The following is a 13973-nucleotide window of genomic DNA, read 5'->3' on the forward strand; positions in this document are numbered from 1 at the left end:
TTATTGAGAAGGTGGCTTCTAGTATCCTTAGGATAAAACATCTGGGGAGGAAGATGAAAAAGAGTTTTGGTTTCTCAGCTGCGCTGATAGGCTGTTCCACAGGACTGAGGAGAAGTACTCTGATGAGGTGCCGAGCTTTAACACAGAGCCAACAGTCGGGGAGAAGAAATGAGAGCCTTTAACACCAAAGCTCTTAAGTGGTTGTTCCAGAGTGGAGGTGGACACGCAGCTGGATTATTGAAAAGATTTTTAGAGGGACACCCGGATGGCTCAGCTGGTTAAGCATCTGACTTTTGGTTTCAGCTCAAGTCATGCTCTCAGGGTGGTGAGATTGAGCCCCAGTGTCTGACTGCATGCTCGGCATGGAGTCTGTTCCATGCTGCTCGAGGTTCCCTCCCTCTTCCTGCTCCTCTGCCCCTCCCTCTGCTCACTCACCCACTCTCTCTCCCTCTAAAATAAATAAATCAAACCTTAAAAAGAGAATTTTAGAAAGTCACATATCTGTAGATCAGTTATTAAAAAAAAGTTAAAATGTCAGATGAGCTAGATACTTGATATAACTAGATATTTATTCATATTTTCCCTTTTCTATTATGGTTTAAAGATATTATATTAAAAAAAAAAGAATATAGGGCGCCTGGGTGGCTCAGTGGGTTAAGCCTCTGCCTTCAGCTCAGGTCATGATCTCAGGGTCCTGGGATCGAGTCCCGCATTGGGCTCTCTGCTCAGCAGGGAGCCTGCTTTCTCCTCTCTCTCTCTCTGACTGCCTCTCTGCCTACTTGTGATCTCTCTCTGTCAAATAAATAAATAAAATCTTAAAACAAAAAAGAAAAAAAAGAAAGAATATAGTACTGGGGGCAGCAATGAGATAACAGAAAACTATGGGTTTCCACATTACATAGACATGATGTGTAGGCTTGTGTAGTTTTGCAAACTTGGAAATTTTGTTAACCTACATGAACTTCAGTTTCCCTGTAAATGAAATGGTTTATATTTTGGTAAAAAAGTTAAAACATGTATATATACAATACAATCTTACAGATGGACTTGCACACAACTTGCAATACCATTCTTTACTTCTTCTGTCTTGAAACATCTTCCTTCCTTAGCTTTTGAGATACTGTCCTACCGGAGTCATGAGGATTAATTAAATGAGCTAATGTGCCTCATCACATAAGTACTCACTCAATAGTCATTCAGTACTGCTGTGTTAGTAAAGAGCTATATGTTTCAGAAAGTGGCAGATTTTATCAGTTACCCTGACATATTCAATGGACTCCCCATAAGTGTGATTAAGTAGATGGAATCTTGAACCACTTTCTCACTGAGTTTCACTTATCTGAAACATGATGCCAGGGGAGACCTGTCTTGAACTCTCTGTAACAGGTGTTTATTATCTGGTAGACAGGAACCAACAATAGTTAAAGGCTCCAGAGAGCTTACTTCTGTTCCTCAAAAGGGATGACTCTGTGATCACTGAGTCCAGTATCTCAGTGATTCAGGTGCTAGATTAGCACTTGAGGGGGAGTCTGAAAGGGATGGTGGATATGTAATATTTTAAAAATTAAAATTTGACTTTATACATTTTTAGAAATAGGATATGCTAACCTGTGTAACATTAAAGTGTAGAGTTAGGGCCATGAGTTTAGGTACCAATATCTTTGGGTGATTTGGCGGAAATGGAGTCATCCCATGTAAAAGTTTAATTTTGCTAAAATTAGGAAATAACACCACTGCTCATAGTTTGAGCATCTATCCCCTAAGTTGTACACCAGAAAGTGTAGATACAACCAACTCTAAAAAAAGGGACCCTTTAAGAGTATCAATCTCGGGGCGCCTGGGTGGCTCATTGCGTTGGGGCCTCTTCTTTCAGCTCGGGTCGTGATCCCAGCCCTGCATTGGGCCCTCTGCTCATTGGAGAGCCTGCTTCCTCTTCTCTCTCTGCCTGCTTCTCTGCCTACTTGTGATCTCCGTCTGTCAAATAAATAAATCTTTAAAAAAAATAAAAGTATCAATCTATTATAATCTGATAGACCACAGTGTTATTAAAAATGAAGGCAAATCCTCTATGCAAGTGTACAGGTGAACCTTGTCTGATTTCTGTTTATTGAATCACCTGTAATTATAAAGATCATAGCGAGTTGCCTACACCCATTATCGAGATAAAATATGTACAAACATTTTCAGTGCTATAACTACATATAATCTGTATACTCTTGGTTAATGTGATGCAGAAAAATATTTGGTGTTGCTTTTTCCTCCTCAAAAGTATTTAAGTTATTTTCCTAGAGAAAGATGACAAAATTGCTTTAACTGTTTGTATTTACTTACTTTCCTAGGAAAATTGTGAGGGATCAGTTTTGGATCAGTGCAGCAACACAGGGCTTCTCCTCTTCTTTTGTTTTCTCATTTTAAGTCTTTTACTCTCAGTTTCTCTTTAGTCGTGCCCTTGCCTTTGTTCTCTGAATCATGTAACTTATGGTCTCTGTTATAAATTTGGCCCCGTAATCCATGACAGGAACCATCTGGTTGAAATCAGTCCCTAGATCCCTTGAATAGCATGGCTCCAATTTGAGAATCAGCCTTGAGACCACAAACTTGATTTTGGGTCAAAAAGATAGTATCCTCAATCAGGAGGTTGAACACAGCCAAACATACTCAGTGCTGGAAAATACAGCTTACCTACCAAATATCAACCAGGTTCAATGGCAAGCGTCATGGAGTAGAGGAATAAGCTTAGGTTTTAAAGTCAGAAAGACCTGGATTCAAAGTCCAGTAGCCATAATTATTAGCTAAATGACCATTGACTAGTTTCTCAGTATTCCTGAAACAAAGACTGAGATGAATACAAAGTGTCTCTGTGCGTGTCTTATTTTAGATCTCCCCAAAAAGCAGACCCTGGGACAAAGATTTAAGTGAAAGTAGTTTTTTTCTAAGTAGAGGGAACACTGGAAGGAGAGTGGGTAAGTGAGACAAGGAAGAAAGACAGCAAATAAAGTTTCATTTAATCAAGCCAACTACTGAGGGAATAACCAGAACTTAAACCTTCTGGGGAAATTCTTGGGCATATATATGAGAGTTATCCCACCAAGGGAGCAAGGATGCGGAGGTATTAACATGGCAACTTCCATCAGTTGAAGTCGAAGGCTGCTCTAGGACTGTGAATTCACTGGCAGTTCCGACTTGTCTTGCCAGAAGGCAGAGGAATTCAGGCCACGTCAACTGGGTGGTTGGTAAGGGCAAGAGAACGTGGGGACATTGACAACATCTGCTTTGGTGTACCCCTTACACTACTGAAATCCACTCATTACCCATGTTAAGTTCTCTGAGTCTTATCATTCCTTCTTCAAGGTGATGGTTGGTCAAGATGTCTCTTAAAGAAAGTATTATTGTCATGGAGCTCATGGGATAAGCTAGAGTATCCTCTAATGCAATTATTCCTGAGTCTGCAAGGGATAATCATCATGACATCCCTCTACCACTTATTTCATCTTCCCCTTACCCTTGACCATCGCATCTGATGATTTACCTTACTTGCTCAATGGAGTCACTGAGATGTTCGTCCATGAAGGATTGAACCCCTGACTACCATTCCATTATCAGAATGTTGTTACTTCTGTAGCCTGTTTGTGGTTATTACATGAGGGCATCAAGAGATGCCCTGGTCACAGACGTACACTTCCCGGCTCCCTTTATGCAGTAGCAACTCCCAATTCCTCAGTGTTAATTAGAGTACATTACTCTTATCAGTAGAGTAACTCCTTTCTTCCCCTGCTAGACTGCTGGCATCGTAATCCACAAATGACCAGATGGCAGGTGTAATATTACAAGTTTAGTGGAATTCTTGTGGTACCCTGATAGAGGTATGCATACTCCAACTCACCCCACAGTGGAAACCAGGACCTCTACTCCTATATGACCTATGGGGAGTTAGGGAATAGAAAACACACATTCCCCCAAAGGATCATCAGGAGCGCTGGTGAGAGGGGCCCCTTGGTACTTTCGCTCTTCACACCCAGACTCATGTAGTTTATCTGTTAGGGACATAGTACTATATAAATGGCTATTGGTTCAAAGTAAATATTAGATTCTGAAGAACAGTTCCTAAACATTATTGGGTATTATCCTCAAGCTGTGCATTTTAGAGCCCATTCCAGTGTTTTTTCAGTCTGACAACATCTGCATGAAACAAATATGGTGGGATCAGTAAATCCCATGATCATGCAGCCTGAACATATTACAGAGACTTCTCTTGCCCTACACCTCATGCACAGCTATGATTGGAAGTCAGGCTGGTGTATACTGATAGAGCTAAGATTTTTCTTTTTTTAACTTTCTATTGCAGTATGGTTTCACACTAAAAAATTGCAGTAATTGCAAACGAACTACCTGATAAGTTTCCATAAAATAAACACACTCAAATACAGCTCAAATTTTGCATGATGAGTCTATAAAAATAATTTGTTAGTTTCATAACCAGCAATGATTGAACTCTATTATTATATCACTTCTTACTCCCAGGACTTGAAAAATTCTTTAGGCTAATTCATGCCCCAGAAATGTAGCACTTATTAGAGTATAAGCCTAATAAAACCCAGGCATAAATTCATTCTGTCTCCCAATACAAGCTTTATGAGTTCCAGTGGATTTATAAATTTTTGTTCTCTTTTTTGTATTATAGTGGAATTCAACATGTACATATTTGAAACATATATATAAAAAATATATATGTATAAAATTTCCCTTTCTGTCATTTTTTTTGTGAGGCTAATCTCACTTTCACAGCTCTACCAGCTCAAAGGATGAGGGAACATATGCTTCTCCATATGCCTAACACAGACTCCTCAATGCATTTATTACTCGGAGCTTAGTGATTGAGGAATGTTTGTAATATTTTATTTTTCCTCATAGTGAGTCATTCTACTGTACATTTCAAAATCTGTGATAAGTTGAAAGATCCAAGAATGGAGGTACATTTTAACAAACAGCTTCCCATCTGGAAAATGAGAGGTTTTATTTATAACCAGGTATTCAGATGTGGTGGTATGAAATGACCTTCAGATTATTTTGTTTTATTACATGTCTAAAGGGCAGAGCAAATACACTCACCCGCTTCAATCCACTCTCCACACTGTAGCCAGATCAGGAAACCCATCTCCCTTAAACTCTTCGACTGATCCCAAATTCCCACTTTGGCTAACGAGGACTCCACGATCTGGCTCCTGTCGCCTTCTTCAGATTGTCTCTCAATAACCCCTCCCTTCTTTCCTACACTCCACCAAGCTGGATCTTTCAGTTTATTAAATGCATCCTGAAATAAGCCACGACTCAAGCAAAATATATAGGTAGGAAATGTTTAAAAGTTAAGTTGCTTTTAATTTTTTTTTTTAAGATTTTATTTATTTATCAGAGAGAGAGAGGGGGAGAGAGCGAGCACAGGCAGACAGAATGGCAGGCAGAGGCAGAGGGAGAAGCAGGCTCCCTGCTGAGCAAGAAGCCCGATGTGGGACTCGATCCCAGGACGCTAGGATCATGACCTGAGCTGAAGGCAGCTGCTTAACCAACTGAGCCACCCAGGCGTCCCAACTTACTATCAACTAGCTGCTTTTCGTCTTTGGAACCCCAAGCAGGTTCCTAGAAGTCAGCACTTGGGGTTTAGGTTGGGATTAGGCACAGCCGTTGTGAGGATTTGCCTCAGTGTTTCAGTCCAAAGGGTGGAGCCTCCCTTTGGCACTGTGTTGGGAATGTCTGCAAGAGCCAACCAGTCTGGGAGTACCCAAAGTCATTCAGAACTCCTCAAGGGATGGACTTGATTCCTCTGGCATGAGAATTAAGTTTTAACTCATTGCTTCTCTCTTCACCACCCACTCAGTTAAGGAGCTGGCCTACCTCACACTGACCCACCAATCTCCCAGGAGTTTCTCTGTTTTCAGTTATGTTATCAGACATTCTCACTTGGGAAGTTTGAATTGGTCCAAAGTTCATGTGAGGCTGAAAGATTTTGAGCATCATCACGTTGTGAGATGTACCTATGCCAAGCCAAGCCAAGCCAAACCAACGGGAGGTGCTTTGAAATTTCACTTTGTATCTACAGATCCTCGCGCTTTTGCTTAAATCAGCCTTTTGACAAAGTATCCTCTTTTTTTCTTTTTTTTTTTAAGAGTTTGCCTACCCATCTGTGATCATATGAGTCAATCAGCTAACATTTACAGAGCCCTTAAATGTGCTTAGTTTGCCAGGAGGAGATTTGGGGTATAAATCAAGTGTCCTGACAAAGCTTGACTCTAAAGTAGACAGATAAAGCTTTAACTGATGGAATAATAAAGTGCTAAAATGTGTATAATTGCCATAGGTGCTTTAATTCAAAATGAAACTCCTATGCAGAGAAATTTTTAGTGACGGGGACGCCTGGGTGGCTCAGTTGGTTAAGCCGCTGCCTTCGGCTCAGGTCATGATCCCAGCGTCCTGGGATCGAGTCCCACATCGGGCTCCTTGCTCAGCGGGGAGCCTGATTCTCTCTCTGCCTCTGCCTACCACTCTGCCTGCTTGTTTTTTGTTTTTGTTTTTTTTTCTCTCTCTCTGACAAATAAATAAGCAAAATCCTTAAAAAAAAAAAAAAAAGAAATTGTAAGTGATGACTACACAGGGAAAGTGATATTTTTGCTGCAAATTGAAGGATGGGTAGGATTAAGGTAAGTAAAGGATTGTAGGGAGTTCAATGGGTGGGTGGCAGCCAAGGTGAATCTGTCTGGGCACAGAGGAAAGAGAAATGATATCAACTAGGTCTGTCCCTACTGCCTATGCTCCAAGAAGCACTGCCCACCGCAGTGGTTCTCACACCTGAGTGGGCATCAGAGTCTTTTAAAAGGGGCTTATTAGCACACAAATTTCTGAAACACACACAGACACACACAAACAGATTTCTGGGATGAGGCCTGGGAATTTGCATTTTTAAAAGGTTCTCAAGTGATGCTGATGCTGCTGGGCCAGGGCCCAAATTTTGAAAACCACTGGCTAGACTATGCTGATAATTGGATGGCTCATCACTCAATAAATGTTATCTGGAAATTATGCTGCAAATCCCCTCTCTCAGCGATACCCTTTGTTCTGCTTCTTTCCTCTCCTAAGCATATGGTGTTCTCATTCACACCTTTCCATTTGAGTCACATCATTTCTTCCCAGCACCACCTTATTCCCACAACCCTTATGGTCGCAAACCAGATTGAGTTCCATCATTTCCTGCCTTTTCTGTTGTGGTGGTTGTAAGCTCATTTTGGATATTGTGATCTTTATCCAATCTAAACTTTGAGATCTTAAAAGGAAAAAGCAAATAATGTTATCAGTTTTCAGTTTCTACTTTTACTTTCTTATCTCTTGCCAACTCATTGGTAAATTAATGTAGTAATGTGGAGATCTGATTTGATTTTCTACTCAACACTGATGATCATTTCCCAAGTAGAAGCTTATTTGCCTTGGAATTATTTCTCTTTGATGAAATGATTACCCAAGTAGGTAGCAGTGTGACTGTTAAAGTGGTTCTGATAATTGCATGTTGATTTAAGGCTTTATGTATTAAATAATTAGATTATGGTTGACCCTTGACAGAAGCTTTGAATTCTTTTAGTTTTATCAGCAATCACAATACATGGCAAATTACAAAGTTCTGAAACCCACCGTAAATTTCTTTCCATGAATAATGAAAGGAGTTAATAGTACATAGTAGGTACTCGTGTATTTGGTAAATGAACAAATAAATGCATTTAAAATAAATGCATAAATAATTTTAATTTGCTCCATGAAACAAAACCAGACACGGTCTTGTGAAATATAGGCATGGTTATTTTGTATCAGTTTTAAATTTGGCAGGCTACCAAACGTTAATTTGCTTTTAGCTATTTGAGATTAAATGTAATTCCTTACCAGAGCAACCCTAAAGTAAGCAAGCATGAAAGCATTTTCAGAGTAATCTGGGAGGAATTGACATTTAAAGGAGTTAGCATTACATCTGTACTTTAAGGCTATTAATTTCATAGATAAATTAACTTCATTACTCTATCTTTATCTTGCATTTTGAAAGGACTCCATCATCTGGAGGACTAACAGCCGAGGGTCGATTGAAACTGCTCTTATCCCAGCCAGGTTGTAATTGGAACCTGCTTCTAGAAACCCTACTGCATGACGATGGTCTTTTACTGAGAATCCTGCTGAAGAGCTCAAGTGAGTATTTGTAATTATGAGAATATCCTCAGAAAACCCAGTCATTGCTCCAGTTGAATGAATTTTTTTTGTCCTACTTGGACATTGGCAGAGGGATGTAAGCCAACTTCATTAGATCCACTATCAGTGGGGTTTGCAGCAAAGGAAATACTAGATCATTTTGTACATCTACTGAAAGGATTCTTTTTCACGACCTCCGAATGAGGGAACATAATGTGTTTTACCTGGTGCTAGTCTATCAAAACTATCATTACCTAGGAGTATATTAATACCTGGGGTTTGAAATACTGAAGAAAATTATGCAAACATAGTTGTATGTCCAAAACAGAAGTCTCAACCAGATCTACGAGAGAGAGATTCAGAGACAGATCATTAGAACTATGCTAGAAATTTCAGTAGACCATGAAGAGGGCTTACTTAATTTATGAACAAGCAAACTGTGGCTTACAGCCATGTCCACTGGGACATGGAGAAGTAATCATGGGAAAAGTATGAATGGAGGGACGCCTGGGTGGCTCAGTTGGTTAAGTGGCTGCCTTCCGCTCAGGTCATGATCCCAGCGTCCTGGGATCGAGTCCCAGATCGGGCTCCTTGCTCGGCGGGGAGCCTGCTTCTCCCTCTGCCTCTGCCTACCACTCTGTCTGCCTGTGCTCACACTCTCTTTCTCTCTAACAAATAAATAAATAAAATCTTAAAAAAAAAAAAAGTATGAATGGAAACTGAAGAGTAATAGAAGACCATGTTTCTCTTAATTAGACTTTTTTTTTTTTTCCTCAGTAAGTGCTATTTTAGAGGATGGTAAGTAAAAGTTATGCCAATCTAATTATATTCCACTGCTCTCCTGATATATCTATGAAGAGTTTTCTAACCATTTTCACACACCCCTACACATTTCTCCTATTCTATACCACATGGGAGGCCAGATTAACTTTATCAATCACTAGCTTCACTATCAGTTTCCCACCTCACAATCTTTTTTTTTCTAGCTCTCTGTACCCTGCAGGACCAAATTTCCATCCTTCTGCCATTCAAATGTGACCCTCAACTAGTTTTGTTAACTTCCTCCCCGCCCCACCCCCGCTATTCACTTGCATGCGTGCACATAGACACAGACACATAAGCATGTTCATTTCAGCCATTGTTTCCAATGTCCTGTGCACATGCTCCCTCCATCCTTGGCTCAACCATTTTTCCTACTTGAAAGACCCTCCATAGACAACCCAGTCTTTACCAGTATCCAAGGACCAGTCGATGTTCCAGATCTTTGAACGCTCTGGCTCACACTGATCTCTTCCTCTCCCAAACTCCTTTATTACCTTGGCTGCTTATTTGCCCTTATGATATGCTGCCTTATAGTGTTATTATATATGCATATAAATGAGGCAAATGTCACCAGGCCCTATCAGCCTGTCAGTATACAAATGAGGCTTATAGCATACCCCTGTCCAGATGGCTCTTGTCATTTCTGGAAATTTTTGGTTTCTCAGATCTGCTCACAGCCAGTTCCTCATATTCTCTCCCACTGACCTTGATGCTTGCTACCCAGAAGCCACTTAGGGGAGGTGCTTTACTGCTGAGCCCCTTGTGAGAATATTGCTTATTCCTAGGTGCTCTCAAATTCATCCAATCTTGTGGTGCCAACGATCACTACAGCTTCTCATCTCACTGTGTTCCAAGGAGAAATCCAGAGCTGACTCCTCTCCCAAATCCTCAATCTGACTTTATTCCGTTAGCCCCCAAATCTCGCAAAGTCGACCTGAAAGCAATTTCTTTAACTTCAGACTCTAAGGCCACTCTCTTAAAGAGAAAACTGCCATAAGGGAAATCACTTCCTTGAGTAGCCAACTTTCATTGTTTGCTTATTAGGCATCAGGCGCTGCACTAAGCACTTCAAATTTGATTCTTTTTTTCTCTTTTTAAAAAAATTTATTTATTCTGAGAGAGAGAACATGCATGTGTGCACCTCTGAGCATGAGCAGGGGGAAGAGATGCCAAGGGAGAGAGAGACTCTCACATAGGCTCCATGCCCAGGGCAGAATCCCTCCCAGGGCTTGATCTCACAGCCCTGTTCATGACCTGAGCCAAAATCAAGAGGCAGATGTTCAACTGACTGAGCCACGAAGGCATCCCAACATTGGATTCTTATAACCTAATAAGTGTTTAGTATTGTTTTCCTCATGTTAAAAATAATGACATTAGAGTTTAAGGTAATGTTACTTGCCCAGAGACTCACAAAGCTGATAAATGGTGCGTAAACATGGATTCTGAACCCAGCCAGAACTTTCTCTCCCCTGCCCTTCCTATACAAATATTCAGACAAATTAAACTGTGGGTTGGACTAGAGGTGTCTGGAAGAACTGTTATCTGCCCACTCTCAAGGTTGAATTAACCATGACATCCCAAAGCATGCGTATTTAACAGCATTGGACAAGCAGTGCTCAGTTAGAATAGAAAATACAGGGGTGCCTGGGTGGCTCAGTGGGTTAAAGCCTCTGCCTTCGGCTCAGGTCATGATCCCAGAGTCCTGGGATCGAGCCCCGCATTGGGCTCTCTGCTCGCAGAGAGCCTGCTTCCTCCTCTCTCTCTGCCTGCCTCTCTGCCTACTTGTGATCTCTGTCTGTCAAATAAATAAATAAACAAAATCTTTTAAAAAAAAGAAAGAAAATACAAAGCTTTCCTTAAACTTCGTATTCTGGGCTTTCGGGCAAGGTGGCTGACGTGGATAGTATCTGACATGGCTGAAGAGTTACCAAATATCATCAGTAAAACTCACAGCCATGGTCCCAGCAGGGAAATGATCTCCTATTGATAGAGTTTTGTAGAGCGGCCTGGAATATCAATTGTGACCAAACCTTTTGACTACGCTGATTTGGCAACCACACATAGCAATCGTAGTTGTGAATATCTAACCATGTTTTCTTACAAATGTATGCCACCTTTACTTGCCAAAAATATTACATCCACCTTCTGATATGTATAACATAATGTGGTTTTTGAGACACTTTCAGTAATCCAAGGTTACCTATATTACGTTACCTTCAGTTGTGGTTCTTATGGAGTGTGAAAGGGTATTTGTCCCACTTGCTCAAACATCTATCATTTTTTCAAAGGCCATTAGGTGTTTGATCAAGGTTGCATAGCTGTTCTAGTATCATCTTATGAGGAATTTTGTTAGCTACTGCAAATGAAGTGACAGGGGGCGCCTGGGTGGCCCAGTGGGTTAAGCCTCTGCCTTCGGCTCAGGTCATGATCCCAGGACCCTGGGATCGAGCCCGGCATCAGGCTCTTTGCTCAGCAGGGACCCTGCTTCCCCCTCTCTCTCTGCCTGCCTCTCTGCCTACTTGTGATCTCTGTCAAATAAATAAATAAATAAGTCTTAAAAAAAAAAAAAAAAAGAATGAAGTGACAGAATTTACTAATCAATTGATTGACTTACTAGGCTCCAGCAGAAATCTTGTCACTTTAAGTTAGAAACAATATACTTAGGGAATCTTATTAATTAGATTAAGGTGGAAATTGTTATGTATATAAAAATAAATCCATCTTATGATGTACTATATGCTGGCTAACTGAACATAATAAAAAATAAATTGTACTATTTTTTTGTGTAACTTTTCATTTCATTTGATTAGAAGTCTCAGAGTATTTCAGAACCATTTGGTAATTTAGAAAAGCAAAATTTTGAAATAAGATATGTTGAATTAGATGTTTTAAGTTTTATCAACTTTTCATGGGAGAGTTTTCCTTTATAAACAGGGCCTTTCTGGTCTCATTGATAAAACTGAACTGTTAAATTGGCTCAGGAAAAAAGAATAGATTTCTAGTACATATTTCCATTATACATTTAAAAAAAATAGTTCTCCTTGTCTAATGAGCAATTATTAAAATCTGTGAGGTATAAAATATTTTAGATAGACACCATATATTATAAAGATTAAAACACATGCAGTTAATCACTCTTATGTCTAACTTTTGGTTTTGCTCTGCGAAAGTGATTTATCAGAATTTCTATTTTTTTTTTTAAATCGGCAGATCCAAATGGAAATGATTATCTTGTATGAGATGCAACCTCACTGAGGGGGGGAAATAGCAAAATTTAATAAAGGAATGGTTAAATTTTAATTTATAATATATGCTTCATAGGCTCCAAACTTCTAGGAAGTGAAACCATGTTTTTGCCCTGGATAATAATTCCTCCTGTTTAAAAATATGTAGCATTTTGGGGCACCTGGGTGGCTCAGATGGTTGGGTGTCTGCCTTCAGCTCAGGTCCTGGATCAAGCCCCACATTGGGCTCCTGGCTGGCTCAGTGGGAAGCCTGCTTCTCCTTTTCCCTCTGACTTTCCCCCTGCCTGTGTGCTCTCTCTGTGTCTCTTTCAAATGAATAAATAAAAAAGCCTTTAAAAAAAATATATAGCATTTTGAAGGAGTGATTACACTGCTAAAACTTGATGAAAATAAACTGATTTCACATGGGGGTTGGTTTCTGACATTTGTTGGGTACAGGTCAGTTGGCATTAGAAGGTAATGTTTGTTGGTTTTATTTTTAAGAAAGGCCATCTTAAATTTGAGGGGGAAAAAACTGTCAATTACAGAGGTTTACAGAAGATTTTGAAGTTTTAAGATACTATTTCGGATTATTGACTTTAAAAACTAGGGTGATGGTTTCAGTAATTACTTCACTAAGACCCCATGGCCAAACCAGTTTCTTACATGCAGCATCAAAGGAACAAATATTTGGCAATTCCCCATTTGTTAACAGGTGGCCTTTTCCTGTTAGTGACTCTTGAATGAAGTGTGACTGACATTCTTTCCTTTGCCCATTGCTCCAAGAATGATTCCCAGTGAAACTTCTTGGCTTTTGGCAATTTTCACTTGTAATATAACAACAAGCAAGCAAATACATAATATTTAATATGTTCCAGACATCTTTTCTAAGTGCTTTAAATGTGTTTATTCACTGAATCCTCATGACAACTCTGTGTAGTAGGAACATTTTTCATCTCCATCTTAGAGGTGAGGAAACTGAGACGCAGAGAAATTAAGTCACTTGACCAAGTGACATGAGACTGGCAAAGCAGGCTTTGATCCAGACAGCTGGCTTCCGGAGGCTATGCTTTCCCCACCACGCCGTACAGCACCTAGGCAGAACCAGAGGAAGTTTCCCAAATTGTAGAGTTGCACAATTCCTGGGAGCTGTCAGGAACCTGTATAGTGCATAATTCTGATAGTACTGTTCATACTTTTCAACCTTGTAACAAAGTGCTTGAAGGTATTCGAGAAGCAGACCTACACAAAACTCTAGAAAAAGAGCTGCTACCACTAAAAGGGGATGGTTGGCTTAAAATGAATGAATCCTTTCAAATTCTGTTATTTTACAGTTAATATTTTCCTGATCTTTTGGATAATGAGAGGGTTGTTATGGCAGAAAATTGGTGTTTTGTTGTATACTGTGTGTGTGTTTCGTTTTGCTTGAAAAGTATAACCAAAATGATGTTTTCTGTCTTGAAGGAGATGACCAAAAGTAAAAATATGCTGCCTCTTGATACCCTTAGTGAATCTAACATGGATGTCCTAAGCTGCTTTTGCTAGTGATGGCATCTGTACTCTGATTTGTTAAATCTTTTTTTTCTTCACTGGATTTGTACTCTATTCGTTTTAGGAACAGTAGAACCTTATTTGTTTGTTTTTGTCCCAGTCTTTTCAAACCATGGATCCTGTCCTAGAATGCCGATGGACTGACTAGCTTGAGAATAT

At 39.9% G+C, this 13973-nt stretch overlaps 1 protein-coding gene across 1 annotated transcript in view; it reads left to right on the forward strand.

The window, feature by feature from the left end:
* Nucleotides 1-13973, forward strand: part of KIAA0825 (KIAA0825 ortholog) — a 406891-nt gene that overhangs the window by 153847 nt on the left and 239071 nt on the right. Inside the window, exon 14 of the mRNA XM_032335741.1 lies at nt 8078-8217. Coding sequence (XP_032191632.1) covers nt 8078-8217 — 140 coding nt within the window. The remainder of the gene's footprint in view (nt 1-8077; nt 8218-13973) is intronic.

This window comes from Mustela erminea, chromosome 3 (assembly GCF_009829155.1).
Source record: "Mustela erminea isolate mMusErm1 chromosome 3, mMusErm1.Pri, whole genome shotgun sequence".
Taxonomy (NCBI): domain Eukaryota; kingdom Metazoa; phylum Chordata; class Mammalia; order Carnivora; family Mustelidae; genus Mustela; species Mustela erminea.